This window comes from Cinclus cinclus, chromosome 4 (assembly GCF_963662255.1).
Source record: "Cinclus cinclus chromosome 4, bCinCin1.1, whole genome shotgun sequence".
Taxonomy (NCBI): domain Eukaryota; kingdom Metazoa; phylum Chordata; class Aves; order Passeriformes; family Cinclidae; genus Cinclus; species Cinclus cinclus.
In genome coordinates this window covers 38,499,701-38,518,773 of record NC_085049.1, presented here as the reverse complement: position 1 = coordinate 38,518,773, position 19,073 = coordinate 38,499,701, and the positions used below count along the sequence as shown (strand labels likewise).

Sequence of the window (19,073 nt, the reverse complement as noted above, 5' to 3'; positions counted from 1 at the left end):
GTTCTTATTAAGTCTTGAAGAACAATTTAAAAAATTATGAGTATCTGCCAACAGTGAAGGCCATCAGCAGAGTATTGGACCAGGTGGCACACTGGAATTAATGGGCACGTACCAGGAGCAGACACAACTGCAGGTATGGGAACGAGGAGGCTGAGCAGAGAACAGAGAAATTGGAGGGCAGCACCTCCTTGAGTTCACACCTCAGTGATGTGCAGCTGGAGCAAGGAAAGAGCCTACTCATCTTGCTCCTTCAGAGTTTGAGGAAGAGGCATTTGGCATGCTTATTTTATTTTGCAAATGAGTACGACTGACTGCACTGAAAATATATCTTACTTCTAGCAGCAGACTATCCTTCAAACAGAACAGTTCTGCAAGGTCTGAAAATTTGACTCACTGTTTAAGCAACGGGGTGAAAAAATCCAAACAACACGGTTTTCTGTCTTGCCTTATGTAGTTGAATGTAAAAGCCTATGGGTTTGTATCACAGTTGGCCTGGGGTGCAGTCCTTAAGCTGAAAGAGGAGGCCTTAACACATCCTCCCCTGCAACACAATATGTTTGTATGTAATACTTGTCATTTTGAGAACAATCTTTTAATGGAAGAAAACCAGCACTATCTGTTTACCCAGCAAAATATAAGTATTTTAATCTCTGATGAAAAATTAATATGACCAATAAATAGTAAGCACATACCAGATTTTTTTTTTCACCTGTCATGTGTCTTGTATTACTTCAGCCTGTATCAGCTCCCTTTATCAGCTCAGCAAGAAAAACAAAATAAGTGAAATATAACTAATGGATCAAAGACAAGACATAATCCTTATGCATTAGAACTAAAGAGAAGCTGCTAGACATTTCCACAGGCGTATGGATTCTGCTATATATGAGGGATTAACAAGTTCTGACCTGCCTCACAGGTTAAAGGGATTCAGTTGGCCATGGAGACTGGTAGGCACAATGCACTACAGAACCCCCTTTCAGGAGGTCGATTTCTACATTTTACATTAAATCAGCTTCTTTTGGTCTTAATTTCATGTAGCCATTCTGTAAACTTGCTCCTCAAGGGTTTAGCACCTTCTACTTTCCAGTTAAATTTACTTTTTAAATTAGAGCACTTTTGGTATCATGCAAGTGTTGTCCCTTAGCCTACTATCTTTTCCTTCCTGAAGTATTTTTAAACAGCAACAGGTTGTCTCCTTCTAGCCCTTGTTTTGTTGGATGAAACAATCCACACTCTCCTAATCTTCCCTTTGGCAGCCCTTCTTTGCATCTGTTTTAGTCTGAATATCTCTTTCTCTAATAGCACTGACCAAAACTATAATTATAGTCAACTGAGGCTGCCAGCATCTTGTGCAACAGAATCAGTATCTTCACGGCTGGAATGGACACTGACAGTAAGTATCTTAAAGTGATCACACTAAACTCATCACAGAACCATTGAAAGGCTTGGGTTAGAAGAGACCTTAAAGATCATCTAGTTCCAACCCCATTGCTATGGGCAGGGACACCAACAAAGTTCCTGATTTTATTTCCAGGAGACGGGCACATTTTCAAGTGGTAACTCTCATCTGGTCAGACAAACCTTGTAGCTGTCTCTGAATGCACAAGTTACCTAGAATGTTTATCTACTTACTGTCTTCTTGTGATTGCTTATTCTAGATTCCAACTTCATATTGATCTAATTTTTTCAGGTTTGCTCACATTTTCTTTCCTGGCCAGGGAAATTCTCTTGTGCAGTGATACAGTTATTTTAGTAGCTGTGACTGCTGAGTCATTTCAGTTTTTTAACTGGATAGCCCCACAGCATTCCCAAGGGTACTTTTTCAAAGTAGGATTCCTTTAACATGATGTTCTGAAGTAGAGAATTCTTTTCCCCATTTTTAACATTTTTATTCTTCAGAGGCACTTTTTTCATTCTACTCTCTCCATGCTGCAGTGAAATCACTTTGTTCAAAATATTCACGATTGCTCCGAGATTAATCTGTGAAGGGAATAATCATGTTCTTCAGTCCATCACAATGATCAGTTAAAACCTGCTTGTATTTGACCCAGTGCTAATTCTCCTGTTCCCTATCAACAAATCCCTGAATTTTAATTTAAAATTCTGTTTCTGAATTTAGCAAGATCTCATTCCGCTACAGTTCTTGTTCCATTTTCTGCTGCCAAAGTATCATGCAATATTCCACAGCCATTGCCTCAAACTTCCTGAAAATAATTTTACTTTAAATAGAGTGCTGTAGGGACATATCCATAGTAGTTAGGATTCCTGGCAAATTTCTAATTTTTTGGAAGCAATTAAAAACTAAGTACAGCTCAAGTGAAACACTTATTGCATCTCCACATTTTAAAATGGCTTAGAGAAGAAACAAAGTCCTCATTAGTGCCTGATAGTGTAGCACTTGGAACACCAAAATCAGAGTTAATCTGAAGGCATTCAATACAAACACCCTGTGAATTTATATACACAGAGGCCTAAAACAGTCTGAATTAATTACTCTATACTGCAACTCAATTCCATATGTACTTTTAAAAGCCACACTTAAGAAAATATTCTTATAGCAATAAAGAGGAAGGGAAAAAGGGGTGAATGAAGGTAAGACAGCAGCTTCCAGCAAAAACAGCATTGTCACGAATCCAGATCTTACCCTATTTGAAATAAAATCCTCAAAACACAAGGATTTATTTATATAAAAAAATTAAATGGAAATGTTATCACTTTGTTCAGTAAAGGTACATGTTTCCTCATATAATACTTGCCCCAAAAAACTGTGCCTGGAAACTTATGAATTCAGAATAATGCCTTTGATGTCTCACAGATGATGCTGTGACTTTGCTCGTTGCCAGAAAGGTGTGCAGTGTGTGTTACTACATGAGACTACCTGACACTGTTTTGACTTAGGGTGCTGGCAACACAGTTTAACTCTGTACGAAGTACCTCTATCAGAATAATGTTGACATTTTTTTATATGCTTAAATCATCTCACATTGGAAAGGTTTGATCTCATTATTCTACTCAGTTCTTAGTAATTGGAATGCAAAAGGGAGGCTGTATAAATGAAAGCTGGATTATGATCATAAATCTCTGCCTTGTATGGCAAACACAAGGGAGAGAACGGTGGATGAAAGAGATGAATATCTGAGTAAAATGACATAGGTCAAAATTTAAAATATATCAAATTAAAAAAAACCATTCCAATCAAATATTTTCTTGCACAGTCAAGAATACTATGTAGCACCTCCAAGGATCTCAGCTCTCTGCCTTATACTTCCTTTCTGAACTGCAGCCTAATAACAATTTCTATGTTTTAAAACAAGTACAGAAGGTGACTATGATAATAAATGTTATTTTTAGGTGATTAGTCCCAAACAACGAAGTGGCAAACACATTGATTTTGATGAAACTGAATGTTTTAGCTACTGCATAGAACTTATCTTTTATCTAGTCAATATTCTCATGCACTGTAGCTGTCTACTACAAGACAAACACTCAGGCACTTGGCAAACCATCTTATTAACAGGTATGTGCCAATATGTGACAGCAGCTGTGTCTACCTCAAATTTCACAGCACTGTTTTGAAGAACTCCCACGTACCATCCTGTTGTTGAAAATGCTGCTTACACACTGGGTTGTCACAGCTCATGACACCCCCCATGGCATACGCACGAAGAACACCCAAAGGAACAGGCAATAGGACTGGAGTAAGTTCTAAACGTTAACTTCACAGCCCTGACATAATTTCAGGAGAACACATATGTGAAATTTGGAAGACAAAAAAGAAATTAATATAATTTGATGTTGCGACTTCTAATTTTCTTCTTCACTAGAACTATACCTCAAGTCTGGCACCCAAAACTGAAGTTTCTCTAAGAAACTTTCTTATTGATATGAACTACTTCAACATTTTATTTCCTTTATCCTGTAACTGGAATAGCTGCTCAAGTGAAGTCTGAAACTTGGGATTACTTTCAAATAACAAATTAATCAGTCTGAAGTTATTCCCATAAAAGCAATAAGCAGAAAGCTCTAAAAATGCCAGTTAATGTTGATAATTTAATAGGCCATTTATAGTCATCCAAACATTTTACTCAATACTGTTATGTACAAAATCCACTGAAATAAAAAAACAAATTCATATGTTATCTTTCAGATGTAAAAGTGCAATTAACACAGGCAGAGTTTTTGCAAGAACAGTACATTTCTATTAAATTCACTGCCTACATAAGAGCCTAACAAGTATATAGCCTACACTTACGTGAATGAGGATTTAATTTTTTTCGTTAACTTTGAATAAGCCTGGTAGTTGATAAATAAAAGTTTTCTGCCACCGTATTCATAGCACATACATCCAAAAATGCATTGCACAATTGTTTCCATAATTTTCAGTTTTACCAACTTTCAGAAATTGAAGTAGAGCGACAATAAGATTCCAAAACCTTGTAAAGAGTGTACACAAAACAGCCACCTTAAGTGGTTTCCTCCAGAATTCTGATAGCTTTCCAAATACATTATTTACCCTGAATCAACCTTCTTCCTTTACAGTACCAAATGGTTTTTCTGGAACAAGATGTACATTTATCTTTCATGCATCACTTATTCACAATTTGGAAAGAAATGGCAAGCCTTCATACATGTCAGCCTTTAATCTTATCCAGTCCTGAAGCCTCTGCAAAGCTGATTTTTCTTGTGTTAGTATTTTTGCAGCTTTTCTCAGTTTTTCTTCATTTCGTTCTAAATAACGAATTCCATCTGTCTGTAGCTGACTGAGTTTCTCTTTACGGCTTTCATCTAGAGGTATGTCTTCATTCATAAGAGGGTTAAATCTGAAGTAAGTATCTGGAGGTAACAGTGCATCCAGCATGGTGTGAACTTCTGTATTGAAAACAAATGAAGAAAACAGTTACATTTACACGATAGTGTCTAACAGTCCTGCAAGTGATCTGAACAACAACTGCTCTGGAATGACACAGTAAGAGTAAATATGTGCTGCTTTTATGAGTAAACATTTTTCTACCACTGCCTCATCAAAACCCCTTTCTCATTAAAAGACTTCTAAATGACCCTGTAGCTCTGTTTACTCTGGAAAAGCTTCATCTTTTATTCCAAGACAACTTCACTGGTATGACGATTAAGTACGCTTTGCAGCTATCTAGATTTTTAATTACATTCCATTCCTTAACAAGTAAGAGCATATCCTGAAAAGCAGGAATGTAACTTGCATATTCCAATTTCAGGATACCCGTGATTTTTTACATTTGGTACTAGCTGAAGTAGGTATAATGAAAACAACACATATGTTCTTCTGCAATCTCAAAGTAAAAATATGTAGGATTAAAGTTCCATTTTGTTTACAACTATTATTTTTTAAAATATATCACTACAGATTTGAGGCTTGAATTTAACATGCATTTAATTTAAAATATTCAAGTTAAATTATATTACTTAACTAGTAAAACAAAAAACAATGTAATACATTTATATGTTCTTTTTATATAACTTGTTTCTCTCTCCCTTTAGATCTTTTTGTTGGCTTACTTAAAATTCTATTTCTATCACTTCCTTCAGCATTCGTTCTTTCTATTCCTACAATGTTCCTCCATTCTTTTAAACATCTATTGTCATATATAAAATTTTGAAGTGAAAATAATATAATTGATAAGATCAAAGCAAAATACTCTTGCAAATCTGAAATTCTCTTGGCTTGGCCTCTCCTCCTGCAAATTACTCAGATATGTCTGTTCCTGTCTCACCACATCCAGTCTTTCTTGCCCTATTTAATACTTGCCCTTTTTTCCCCTCGTAATACAAGTTTCCATTTGCTCAAATCTACTCTCTTTCCACTTCTTTTCATTTGGTCTCCACAATAAACTTTCCTTTCTTGCCTCATTTTTCAGCTGCAATGAAACTTTCTGACAGAAAGCACCCAGCATGTATCTCCTTCCCACAACTCCCACTGCCTTTCCACAATTGTGCAAAAACCAAAAGGCTACCAAAGTCTACCTTTTTCCTACTAGTGACAGTCAGCTGACAAAGACTATACAGCAAGGGATCTAGATCCTAAGAGCATTTCTTGTTCCCTGGCTCTTTGCAGTATCAGTTTCCTTTGTAATGGGAGGGGGAAATTATCTGTGTACCAATATTTCCCATTTATAAACATAAAACAGATGTAAACTGCTAGTGACAGAGTTCAGGTGTACTCCCATCTAGGAACTGAATTTATTTTAGAAAACAGATTGGCTCTTCCTGACAGTAATGGAAGTCATCAGCACTGGCAGATACAGTAGAGTCCTTGGAAAAGTACACGTATAAAAGCATATATAAAAAATATCATAAATTAAATACTTTTTCAGAAGATGTTGCAAATCAATGTTCTGTATTAATTATAGCATTACTAAGCATTTCTGTGCTATGGGAAAAAAATAAAATATTAAAAAAAAATTTAAATGAATTCCTGAATATGACTTTTATGTGAAATCTCAAGTAAAAAGATTTATCCTCCAGAAAACACGTAACAGTGGTACTAAAACTATACACAGTAAGTTACAAAGAGACACTCTTCAATTATGCCCAATTATCATGGGGCTGGTAGAGAGAAGAAGGGGAAAGACAAAAGGTTGAAGATTGTTCTCTGAATTAGAACTATAATTCTAAGAAATATAAATAAAATTTAAGACAGTCACAGTACAAGTGTATCTTAAGACACCAACCTTCTGTATCAGTTGCACTGTTGATAACATTCGTCAGTTTGGCTTTCAGACTGGTGTGTGTGACATTGGTCTTTACCTCGCTTTCATATCGACCAGTGCCCAGTGAAATCAGACACTGCAATGGAACGTTTGGCCAAAGACACTTGCACTCATGAACTGCCAGCGCAGAAGGATTATTTAGGAGCAGACCTCCATCCTGTAAATTAAGAAGAAATACCAATATTGGTACTATACATAACATACGGTCACATAAATTAAATTAGCATAGCCCTAATATACAAAACTAATTAAAACCAATAAGCATTAATTTCCGTAAGCAAAAATTTGTGAAATTGAATTGAATCTGCTTGTGCAATGCAGCAGCTGCCTAGCTTAGCCTCCCTGGCACTGTCAGAGCAGCTGCTGGGGCTGTGCTTGGTTCTGCTGCATTATATAAGTGGTATAAGTGGTAGGCTGAAATAGCATTCACTGAAATATCGAGAGAAGTTATGACTTCATTTTTTGAAGACCTTATCAGTAAGACAGATACACATATTGACATATTTCTTAATAAAAAACCTGCCCCTATAAATGCTTATTAGTGGTATTACAAGGAAATTTGCGAAGCACTGAAGAACTGGAACACGTACAGTAAAGAACCACTAAGATGGTTTGGGGCCTGAAGTACATAATATATGAGAAGAAATGCAGGGAACTAGGTTTGCTTACCCCATTTAAAAGAGAAAGCCAAGGAGGAAACTAATCACAGTGTTTCACTATCTAAAGTAGAAACACTCAGATTCTTTCAAAAAGTACAGAGTAAGAGCTGGAGAAGCTGTAGAATCTCCTTCCTTGCACATTTTCAAAACTAAGCTGGGCAAAGTTTTGAGCGACCCAACCCAACTTTGAGGTTTAGCCTGCTTTGAACAGGAGGCTGGACCAGATAAACATCTGAGGCCCTCTCCTCCTCCAGTCTTACTAAGGTTCTACTCTATTTAAAGAAATACTGCATGAATCACAGATGCATGTAATTTTAGCTATCAAACAAAATTACATTTCAAAATCCATTTTTATTAGAAATTGAATTTTGTCAGTCCAGCCTCAGTCTTGTGGAAAATACAAAATCTATAGTGCCAGGAGAGGTTTCAGTTGGACGTTTAAGAAAAATGTCCTCACCAAAAACCATTAGAACAAACTGAAGAGGGAAGTGGTGGAGTCACCATCCCTGGGGGTATTTAGAAGACATTCAGATGTGGTGCTGAGGGACATGGTTTAGTGGAGGACTGGGCAGTATCAGATTAATGGCTGGATTTTGCAGGTTTTTTTCCAAGATAAATGAGGCTATGATTCACACCTTGCAATCTTTAACAGAAAGGTAACTTACAGGAAATGAAAAATGACAAAACTGTTGACCTATATCCACAACAGTTGGAATTGGCCAAAGTTCTGACTCAGGACTCAATGCTGGGCAAGCAGTCAGGGCAGATCCCTTTTTCTTTCTGTTCTCCCATTCTTGGATTATCTGGCCTTCCCTGTATTTCACCCTCTCTTCCCACTTAGCTAGATCTCAATCCAATTGCAAATACTCTTTTTCACTTCCCAAACACACGAGTCACCCCTTCCGTTCTCTGCTGCTACACTCAGTGCACTGGCAAGTGCCAGACACTGCTTCATCTGCTGAACTTTGCAAAACCATTCTACACTTGAGTCAACTTAATTTGCTGGCAGTACACCAAACACAAAGTGCTGGAGTAGGAATGCTAATGCAAGGAGATACAAGAAAAGGGGGCATAACTCTCCCAATGTCATTATGCAGGCAAGCAGTAAGGAAAAAGGCTTTTAAAAATTTCTAAATAAAAACCAGATATTTCTAAGTTAAAAACAGTAGAAGTAATCAAATAAGTTAATATTAAAATGGGGTTTAATAATAATATAACAACCCCAAATTTGCTAGTGATAGCAAAGCAGTGAACTCAGGGACCGGAACATTGCTTTCAGTCTTGTCAAAGGCTTTCCAGTTGGTAAATATTCAGATGTTCTGTTTTAGTTAGTATCTTATTCCCAGATGAAGCCAATTAATATTTTTCACAAAGAAATTCCTTAATGCAACAGTAACCATATTTTTAGGGCTTGTTGTTAAGTAACAAGGAGTCTAAAGCTGTAGCCAGTATTTTCTATCAGTGTTTTTTTTTGATAGTTGCAAATTGGTCAGGCAAGGCTTTCCCGTGACTTATAGTCTTGACTTACAGAGCTTAAATTATTTAAAGCAGGGAGAATACACCTTTTTTAAACAAGTGCTCCAATAAAAACTGTTGGAGATACCCTGCTTGCACAGTTCTAGATGTACAGAAAGGCCTGGTTAAACACTGTGAAACAGATAGGTGAAAATTCTACAGTCAGAGGGTAAATACATTGGGAATTCTCAGAGAATGTGTTCCAGAGCACCTGGGAACACATGACTTTCTGAAAATCTTGTCCTATTTAAATAATTATGGTGAATGGGCATGAAGTCACCAGTGACATACTTAAGTCAATACTTTGAAAATAATTATTTACATATAAGATACTAAAATTCAAAAATCATACCATACTTTACCATGGGAGAGCAGTTGTTTCTCACAAGAACATTCTCTACATTCATAGGCTCTCACTGCGTTTCCTAATTCTGTCAGGCTCAAGTTGAGCCTTGTAATTGTTCTGTGTAACGCATTGTGTGCCGCAGTTTCATTTAAGTGATGGTAAACTTTGTGAAGAAAATGATGAATAATAATGAAAAATAATGAAGGATATATAATGTATGAAAGCCAAGTCTGATATCTGGAAGCTGAGTTTATTGGCTCCATAGTAACCACTTCACCTCACTGCCTATGCAGACATGCTTTGCATTTTAGGTCAGTCTTACAGACTTGCTCTGTTGTTTACTTTCATTGTCTTTGTGAAAAAGCAGAGAGGAGTAGTACAAAGCTATCACAAGACAAGACATCTTAAGATTCTGAATGGACTTCTGCCAAGTATTTTTAAAATTCTATGCTTAAAATCAACATAAATATAATAAATATGCAGCTTAAGGATAAGTCTAGTTGCTGCAAATGAGGAGTTTGAGGAGTTGCTGCATAGTAATAAGGGGTTACTTCTTAGAAAAACTAAAATAACTACGTTAAGAGCATTTACTCTATTCTCCATAAGTAAACGGGCACACTTTGCCAAATCATTCTATAAAATCATCTCAATACATTCATGTATGCAGCAGCAAATGTCCTCAGAGCAGAAGACAGAAATTAGAAAGGGGAGAATTCTTTCACTACCTAAGGCAGTAAGGTCTATCAATACAGGTAACTTCAAGATTCACATCCCAGCCTAGTCCTCTCACTGCTTGGGGCACCCAGTGTCGTTATGAAAATGTCAGTACAGGTACCCTAAGCTTTAAGGCCTGCTCACTCAAGCATCACTGGGCTAAAAATCCTTTTGACAAATACTCTGTGAAAAATAAATCTACATGTTCTGATTTAACTGTACAATAAACAAGCCCCTTATAGCATTCAGCACAAACATAACCTTTTCAATACAAAGATTACATGATTATGCTGTTCTGTTACATATATAAAATATGTTTGAAATATACATGAATTACAGCTCTCCTCTTGGGAGTAATCAGTCAGACTGGTCACACTACTACTCAGGATGAAACTGATGAAGAAGAGCTTCCAGTAAAACAGGAAATCTTTATTTTCCTTAACAAACTATTTGGCAAAATATGTAAAGTTTTATAAACATGGAACAGGACAGAAACAGAACTGTTTTCATCTTGCTGACAAGCAACGCATGGTGGTGCCAATATTTCTAACAAATATCTATCTAAAATATATAGCTATCAAGAACAACGTATTTTAGCTTCATTCTAACAGTGCGTTCCACTTTGATGTCTGACTGAGAAAAATTTTTAAATAACTTCAGTCATTTTTATAAAGCATACAATGACCTACAGTTTTCCCCTTATACAAATATTTAATCCAATTTATTTGAGAAGGTTCACCCTTGCTTTATAATCATGGTAAGAAGCAAACTACTGGCTCAACTACCTACAATTATAATATATTCTGCACTATGCTGATTCCCAACAGAGGCCCTAATCGGTGACAGATATAAATGCAATCCTCCTATACACCAAATTTCTAACAATTACAGAAAGAACCAATTCCCTTATTTAGGGAGAGGCAGAGTGTTCCTTTAGACTCCTGAAACAGACACCATATGCTCATTATTTTGAAATGCTGTCTCAAAACTATGATTTCTCTTTAGACTCTAGAAAAATAAACACTTAAATTACTTGTCACAAAGAGGGCAGTGAAAAAGGGATTTCCCTTGAACTGGCATTAGGAAAAATTCTAGAGAAAACACTTATACAGGATATGAAAATTCAGTGCATTTGTATTTACATTATTGAATGGCAACAATATTAAATTTCCATTACTGCATTCTTTTACAATTAAAGAAAATCTGAAGGTGCATTATCTATATTTGTACTTCTACCACACCAGTTACAGAGAGAGAGACTTTATACTGACATCATGTGACAAAGTAAAAAAATTAATCTAATAATGTTTGAAAGTTTACTGAGAAGCTTCCCTTTCAGTTCAACTGTTTTCCCATACAGTATTTATCATTTTCCCCCCCTAAAAACTAGCAACACCATAAAACAGTTGGCATACCCATAAATGTCATGATCAATGCTTCTGAGAACTGTCAGTACTATTGCTCTTATATGCAAAACATTTAATAATATATTTTACATTCATCAGAATGAATGCCTGGCTAAGGTAGACTCCTAGGTGATTATCTTGATTTATTAAGTCATCCTAGTGAGTCATTAATTCCCAGAAAATGACCAGCTGCTCTGAAGACATCACTGAATTTGTGGGTTTATGTCATATTCACAAATTATATTCTTACAGGGTACTGAGGAAGTCTGCTATGTATCAGTAGACATCATAAAAGAAAGAATTATTTGGCAGTAAAACATATTGTCAGGTATTTCATTAAAAACATCAGTTGTGCATGACAGATCTAATGACATTAATTCTGCAGCTAACAACACACATCACAAAAACAGTATGTATTTTAACTGTGTTTCCCAAATGACGAAACACCTGTAATACTACAAGCAAAGACGGTGTGTAACCAAGAAATAAACGGGCCCATGGCTGAACCTCCATTGACCCCCGACACGACCCAGACTCAGGTTCTCTTATGATACCTGTGAAGCACATGCAAGCTTCAACAGTCCAGTTAAACACCCCAAAACCAAACCAACCACCAAAAAAAATCCCCCAGCCCATGGGTCTGAATAAAATCCTTCTGTATTCAGATGTCGCCAGGATACTCAAGTCTAGAAGCTTTGTCCTTGCTGACAACATTCAACTTAGGAAACATGTAAATACTCTACTTGCTATAGCAGAATATACTGGACTAAGGAGAAAGCTCTAGGAGCTGCACAGAATAATTACATTAATATAAAACCTCTACAGGTGAGCAAGGAATCCTAGATACGGAGATATCCTAATATTTGTGAAATGTGACCATGTTAAATTTTTATAATTTCAAAGTTCTTTAGATTTTACTTCCCAAGATAACAATGGAAATATTTAGACACAATACATTTTTACATCAGTAACTTGATCAATGTTAGTGCTATTACTTATTGATATTAGTTTTCCTAATTAATTGGTCTACATTTTAGCTGCTAGCTTATGAATGTAGGTGGCTCATTACTGGCTATATCACTTATAATAAATGCTACTTAAAATATGTTGGTCATTCATCTGTTCAAAACCATATAACAATCAATGCTGTAAGCTTACTCTACAGTCAACTTTCAAAACTAAATGCATTTTAGACTCCATTAATTTCTTTTTATCTTTTATATTGCAATTTTGAACTAAAATTGGATTTCCAATTAAACCCCTTTATTTATAGAACTATGCAAGCTGCCTAAATTTCTTAATACAATTTTATTCTTTATATATTGACTCAAACATTAGATTCCATTTCATTGCATCTGAAACAAAGTATGTGTGCAGCTGAAGTATTTGATCTTAAAATTGACAAAATGTATGAGATAAGGTGAATTCATTATTGAAGATAATTGCTATGAAGGGTTCAGGATTTGGACAAAAACTACCTAGTATCTGCATCCACAGTGGAGGCAGGTGGATGGGAAGAAAGAACTGAAGGAAAATTCTACACTTTCACAAGTTCCCTAAAATAAAGAAGTACATGGCTAGATGACAAAATAAGAGTTGGTATCAGAACCATCATGAGAAAGCTCTGAGTAGGGAACTACCACACAATGATTTAAACCACCAACAAATAAAGTTGCAGTTGGAAAGACAAGCATAGTTTTAAGCTGTATCTTTCTCTGAAAAAAGAAACACATCATACTGTCAAGATTGCATATGGAATACTGCATTCCAGCCTGACCAAGTTAACTCCTCTGAATTTTATGTCTGATTTGAAAGTGCTAATTTTGTCTCCAGTATATCATTCAATGTTGCACAATGCATCTTGGGTCATGCCAAAAAACACACTTAATAGTCCCATTTCAAGAAAGATTACTCAAAAGGCAGCAGGTGCAGCAGAAGACCATTAGGATGACCAAGAGAACAGTCTGTTTTGCAAAACTGAGACAGACTGGCATATTTAGACCAAGAAAATAATAATAATAAAAAAAAGATGAGTATTTTATAAGCATCAGACACACTAAGCACCAGACCACCATATATCAAAATCAAGCTTTCTTTCCTTGAGGGAAGAGGCAAAAGCGTATCAATAAAATCACTATCTCCTTGGGCTTTTACTTGCAATGAATATCACACGGCTATTTTCTTTGGAAATATGGTTCAATTTAGGTCAGTAATGGACAAATACACAACCTAGCTTATAGTTTTTATCTTCCTATCAAGAACTGGCAATTTTTTCTTTTTGATCTAAGAAATGGCGGCTGCAACATCATAACATGAATGCAGAACTTAGATTGTACAGAGATGACTGAATGGGTTCAGTTACATGAAGATACATGGTCTCAGAAGTCAAAGCAAAAAAAATAGTTAAATGAATACAGCTTATTTGAGAGCAAAGTTTCGTTTCTTCTTTTAAATAAGCATTCTGAAGATTACATTAAGACATCACTGAAACAATTGAGATAAAAAATAGAATGCTTCCAAGTTAATGCTTAAGCAACAGACACTCTCAATTTCATTATACTAAGCAAATCTGCTAATAATATGTCACTTAGCAAGCCCCTGCAGGGAATCTTTCAAGCAGTCGGCTCTGCAAAATACTACTGGTACAGTAACCACAGCAATTTCACAAAGGCTAGTAAACTGCACAGTGCATGTCCATCTTCAGAGCTGTTATCCAAACCTAGAGAATCCATCAGAGAGAAAGAAACGCAGATATCCATGTAGCTTACATGTTCCAGTAAATTCCCTTTTCCTTAAACAGTAAGCAATATTGCCTTGAGGGCTGTAGGCAAATGTGTATGGCAACAAGTAGAGAAACAAAGAAAGAGTTGTTTCTATCATTGTGAGAACAAGATACACCTATTAAACCGCAGCCTGCATAAGCTCTGGTGTATACTGATCACTGTGGCATATCCTAAGAATGAAAAGACCTTCAATGTGACCTATATTCTATGTCTTCTTAGAGTCTGGGAAGCACCCTTGAATCTAATTTTAAAAGCTACCATGTAAAACCAATTAGGGTAGGATGCACTAAGCCAATCACTTTTGAAGGCCTCTCCTGTAACAAGCTACAAAGATGAATTGGCTTTACAGATTTATTACCTAATAAAAGCAAAGGGAAAGTTTGAAAAATACATAGAAACTCTGAATTATCTTTTTCCAGTGAAGGCATGACTTAAAATTTTAGTTGTATCATACTATTGTACTATATGTTTGTTTTATTTTTAGGTTGTATTCCCATCACACATCCTGTTACACATGCATTATTAAAACTCCACTAACAGACTAGGTGCCAATTTAACTGCTTTACTATCTGATCTTGCTCAAAGAAAACACATTTATTTGAACAGTATTATACATCAACATCAGCACTATAATAAAAGGAACTGTAATACAACAATGTAATCACGGGAAGCTGTCAAGAAAAAGGTGATCAAGTCCTTGGTATTAAATGGAGTATATTTCACTTGAAAAAATCTGTAGCTTTGTTGAATTCACCACCATCACATAGACAATCCCTGCTGCCCTTTGAATTAATCCTGTGGGACAAATTTAGTTTTTGCTGTAAAAGCTACTAAATGAAGTGTGCATAATGATTTTCCTACATTTTAAATTGCTATTTTAATTAATTTAATTAATAATTTCCTCAGCATACTTTTTTGTCTACTGAAGTGACATTACTGAGTACCTCAACTGTTTTTCACACTACAGGGGGCAAAAAAAGGAAAAATGAAAAGGAACAGATATAAGAAATATCACCCCACTGTGGGAATTAGAGGGAAAAAAGTCACTGGCTCTAGCATGACTGGGGAGAGGCTAAGAGCCTTCAGTACTTCAAAAATACATTTTAAAATAAAAGACCTGACATGTCGCAGTACAGCTTCTTTCACGTAACAAACATCATGATTTGGTCTCCCTTGACTTGCAGAGTTCCTGAAGAAGCATGTTACAGGTATTAAATCCCTTCGAATGTTAATGTGTTCCTCTTTTGAACCACAAAGAATATTAATCCTACTCCCCTCATCTACCAACAGCTGCACTGTTTTTTCCTACTTGACAGAGTGGAACCAGATAGCATGGCTTGACTGACCTGAATGTAAATATTGCTGTTTGCAACAACTGATGACTTTTTGCAGAATTTTAACAAACTGAGTTATCAGCTCACCTGCAGCACAAATAAGTGTTCAGGCACCTAGAAACCTCTTTCTAAATAGTGACATCAGAAACACTGTAAAACTAATTTATTATCTCATTAAAAAAAAGAACATGCTTTACATTGAAAGTGCCTATTACTGAAATGTTTCCAGTGAAAGGGCATGCATGTGTGTACACAAATACACATGCATATATAACTCTACAATTACAAAAAAGCGAGTCAAAGCCAACAGTTCCATTCAGCCATAACTGCACCACAGACATCTAGAGTCATACATAAACACTTTAAGAATTCATCTCAACCTTACATGTAACTCTCATTCAGCTACTTCATACTGTTTATAAAGGACTCTGATTCCTACAAAAGCTAGATAATGTAAGATATGAACATGTACTATGACCCTAAAAAAATCCACTAAATTTTCATTACCAAAATAAGTATTTTCACACATTCGAAGAGTCTTCAGTCAGATGAACTGCTGGAGCATTTCTCATTCACATTTAAATGTACAACGGACTGATAAGCTAATACAGAACCTGGTTTCTATAAAATTCTTAAAGAGTCCCAAACTTCAAAGCTAGGAAACAAATATCGTACCTAGTATTCTGAATTTTCAGATATGCTTTGGACACCTCTGTTCTTGGAATTGTTTAGAAATATCAACACTTCAGAGGCTGGTTATATATAAACTAGTAAGAAACTAGCACAGTTAATGTTCGGAAAACAGATTATGGTGATTAATGGCAGTTCCCAATCAATAAAAAGTATTCTTAAAATGCCATCTTTCTGACACTACAGTATAATTTTGAAGCCTTCGGCATAAATTATTATTTACACAATGCACACTGTGCTGATACATTTTTCAAAAATCACAGTACCATCAAAAACATCTAACAATGTTATGCTTCATTTATTCATGCAGTTCAAAAGCAGTTCAATCTGTTACAGAAAAGAGCAAGAATTTCCATGCACACTACACATATACTACTGGCCAAGGAACTTAAAATTACATTTGTAGTGCATTTTCAGAATAAAGATGCTTAACAAGAACCTACTATTCCTATATTTATGGTAAGAACTGTAAGAACAAAAAGTTACCAATATTAACATATTTTAATAAGAAAGCTATTTTAAGAAAGATTATGACTGCATTTAGGATTGTATCTATTTTAAAATGTATTTATGTGTGTGTATTTCTTTCAATTCACACTGGATATTTCAGCAGAGATAACAATCTTGAATATCCTGCATTTTCCAGTGAGGTACCATTAAGTCCCAGGAAAATAAGGGTAACAGTCTGCTATGCACACAGAGGCTCTTAACCCCAGGGTTAAAACAAGGCAATTCAAGATTGCTTCAGAGTGTGCAATGGATTTATAATCTCTGCTAGAAAGCTGCATGAACACAATTATGGAGCATTTGCCACCTAGTGCCTTGCTACCTGGACACCCAAGTACCCTCCACACAAACCAGATTAATTATGGAAATAGAGATGTGGTAGGAAAAGTGTAACCTGGGGAAAAAAAAGCATGTCAGACATGAAAGGTAGTTTCTGTAAGAATTCAAGTGTTTAAATATTTCTGGCTGGGGAGAAGAGATGCTTTTCAGATTATATGAAAAAAGTTTGAATCCAAAAATTTAGCATCTACTATTGCAGTTCTACTGCAATGAACTGTTTCAGTACTGAGAACATATTTAGTGCTTTACAGCCGACAAAGGTAAATTGCATCCTAAGCCCTTGCTTTCTAATAATTATAATACATCAAATAGAGAAGAATGCTGAACTTGGGAAACAGGGTTTGTAAGAACAGATGGAAGGGCTTTGTCCAAAGACTCTGGAGTAAGGAAAAACTAGACTTCATTGCGTGTCTGAAAATACTGGATCTGATCTCTATTTACACTAATTATACATTCTCTAGTCTGCTAAACTTAAAAGGGAACATAGATGAAGTACCAGCCTTACTGCATTTCACACAAGTCTGGCAATTCAAAAACTGTGTTAAGACAAAGAATTGTGTAAAGCACTGTGCAGAAGTTATAAAATCATGTTGTTTATTCAGATATCCTTCACGTAAAAGCACAGATCAATTTCCCAGTACTTTCAATTCAGGGAAAGAGGGGGTGGAAAGGTGAGAAGAGAAAGAAAACTTCTTCACATAGATTAACACTGACCCATCCAATCAGTTAAGGAGCAGCTTGGAACAGCTCCCAAGGCTAAAGCAGCTCCCTTCCCAGTTTTGCTTGTCCAGATGGAAGATGAACACATTTCAGGATTTCAAGCAGTGCTTTGGCTTAGAATCTGATGTGTTAGTCCATTTTTAGGTTTAAAAACCCCTCAAAACTTATTTACTTATTTCAGACAGTAGTTGATTAAAATGTTTTGAGGATAACAAGATGTACCATACTGGGAAGGTTATGGCAGGCAGTCAGATAAGGGATGGGGGGGAGGGGTGTGGGGAGGAGGAGAAGAATGTCCTAAATAAAAAGGGGAAAAAATACAATGAAACAAACTTCGAAATCTCTTGAGCCTGATCCTCCATGGGTGCCCTTCACCCCTTCATTTCTATGGAGCTTTTAGGTAACTGAATTTAAATTATTTCATCCCCTTATAAATGTTGAAAGAAAATATGGAAATATGCTGTCTTTTTTCAGATGAAATTCTAGCTGTTTGTTTGCACCAATGCTTTTGACCACCTCTTAATGTAAATAATTTTTCTTTATTTCATCTTATACTAATTTATCTGTTAGCCTTTAAATTTCAGTACTACTCAAGCACATTACAATGCTACGGATATTACACAGCCTTCCAATGGACACCATCAGAAATTCTGTATGTGATCCAAGTATATCTTATTACTCAAAACACACTACTTTTTCCCAGCGTTTGAGGCTAATGCCATCATATGAATTAACATGACAGAAATGTAACAGATGCTTTCATTAAACGTAAGTGATTCGATCCTATGCTCTCTTTGTTGAAGGTCAAAAGATTGCACCCTTTGCAATCTTTTCTACCGCGGATCTGCATCAGGTATTTATTAAAATAAATACTAATTTTTCTAAATTAGTATGCATTGCAAGAAATAATCTTTGAAAGATTACTGAAGAACTGCAGAATAATACAGGGGCACTGGAGGACTAAAACCCCATGGTTAAAAAACTACTAAAGAAATTCATTTGCTTTGTTCTTATCAGGGTCACCAAGAGAGGCTGTAATATAATAAAATAGCATGCACTGTTGATAGGAGACACTGCTTTATCCTCAAGGGAATTTCTTTTGCAGTTGTCCTCCGAGTTTAATCTTACTGCTGTGGCATCTCTTACTCTTCTTACTAGCCCAGAACCAGGGTAAAGCTCAACAAGCTATCAATGGAAAGAATTAAAAAGCAGACCAGAAACTGAAATCATGCACTAATAAAAAGTCCGCTGAAGTGTATAACCTTGCTTTTTTCACACTTTACAGTGTTGTTAGATTTTTAAGTTACATCATCTATT

General features: G+C 35.8%; 1 protein-coding gene across 4 annotated transcripts in view; it reads right to left on the bottom strand.

The window, feature by feature from the left end:
- Positions 1-4,030: 4,030 nt before the first annotated feature.
- PNPLA8 (patatin like phospholipase domain containing 8) overlaps positions 4,031-19,073 on the bottom strand; it is a 31,609-nt gene continuing 16,566 nt past the window's right edge. For all 4 annotated transcript variants that reach the window (XM_062491938.1, XM_062491935.1, XM_062491939.1 and 1 more), the window contains exons 9-10: positions 6,705-6,900; positions 4,031-4,869 (exon numbers count right to left, since the gene is read on the bottom strand). In XM_062491938.1, the coding sequence (XP_062347922.1) occupies positions 4,595-4,869; positions 6,705-6,900 (471 nt within the window). In that variant the 3' untranslated portion in view covers positions 4,031-4,594. The remainder of the gene's footprint in view (positions 4,870-6,704; positions 6,901-19,073) is intronic.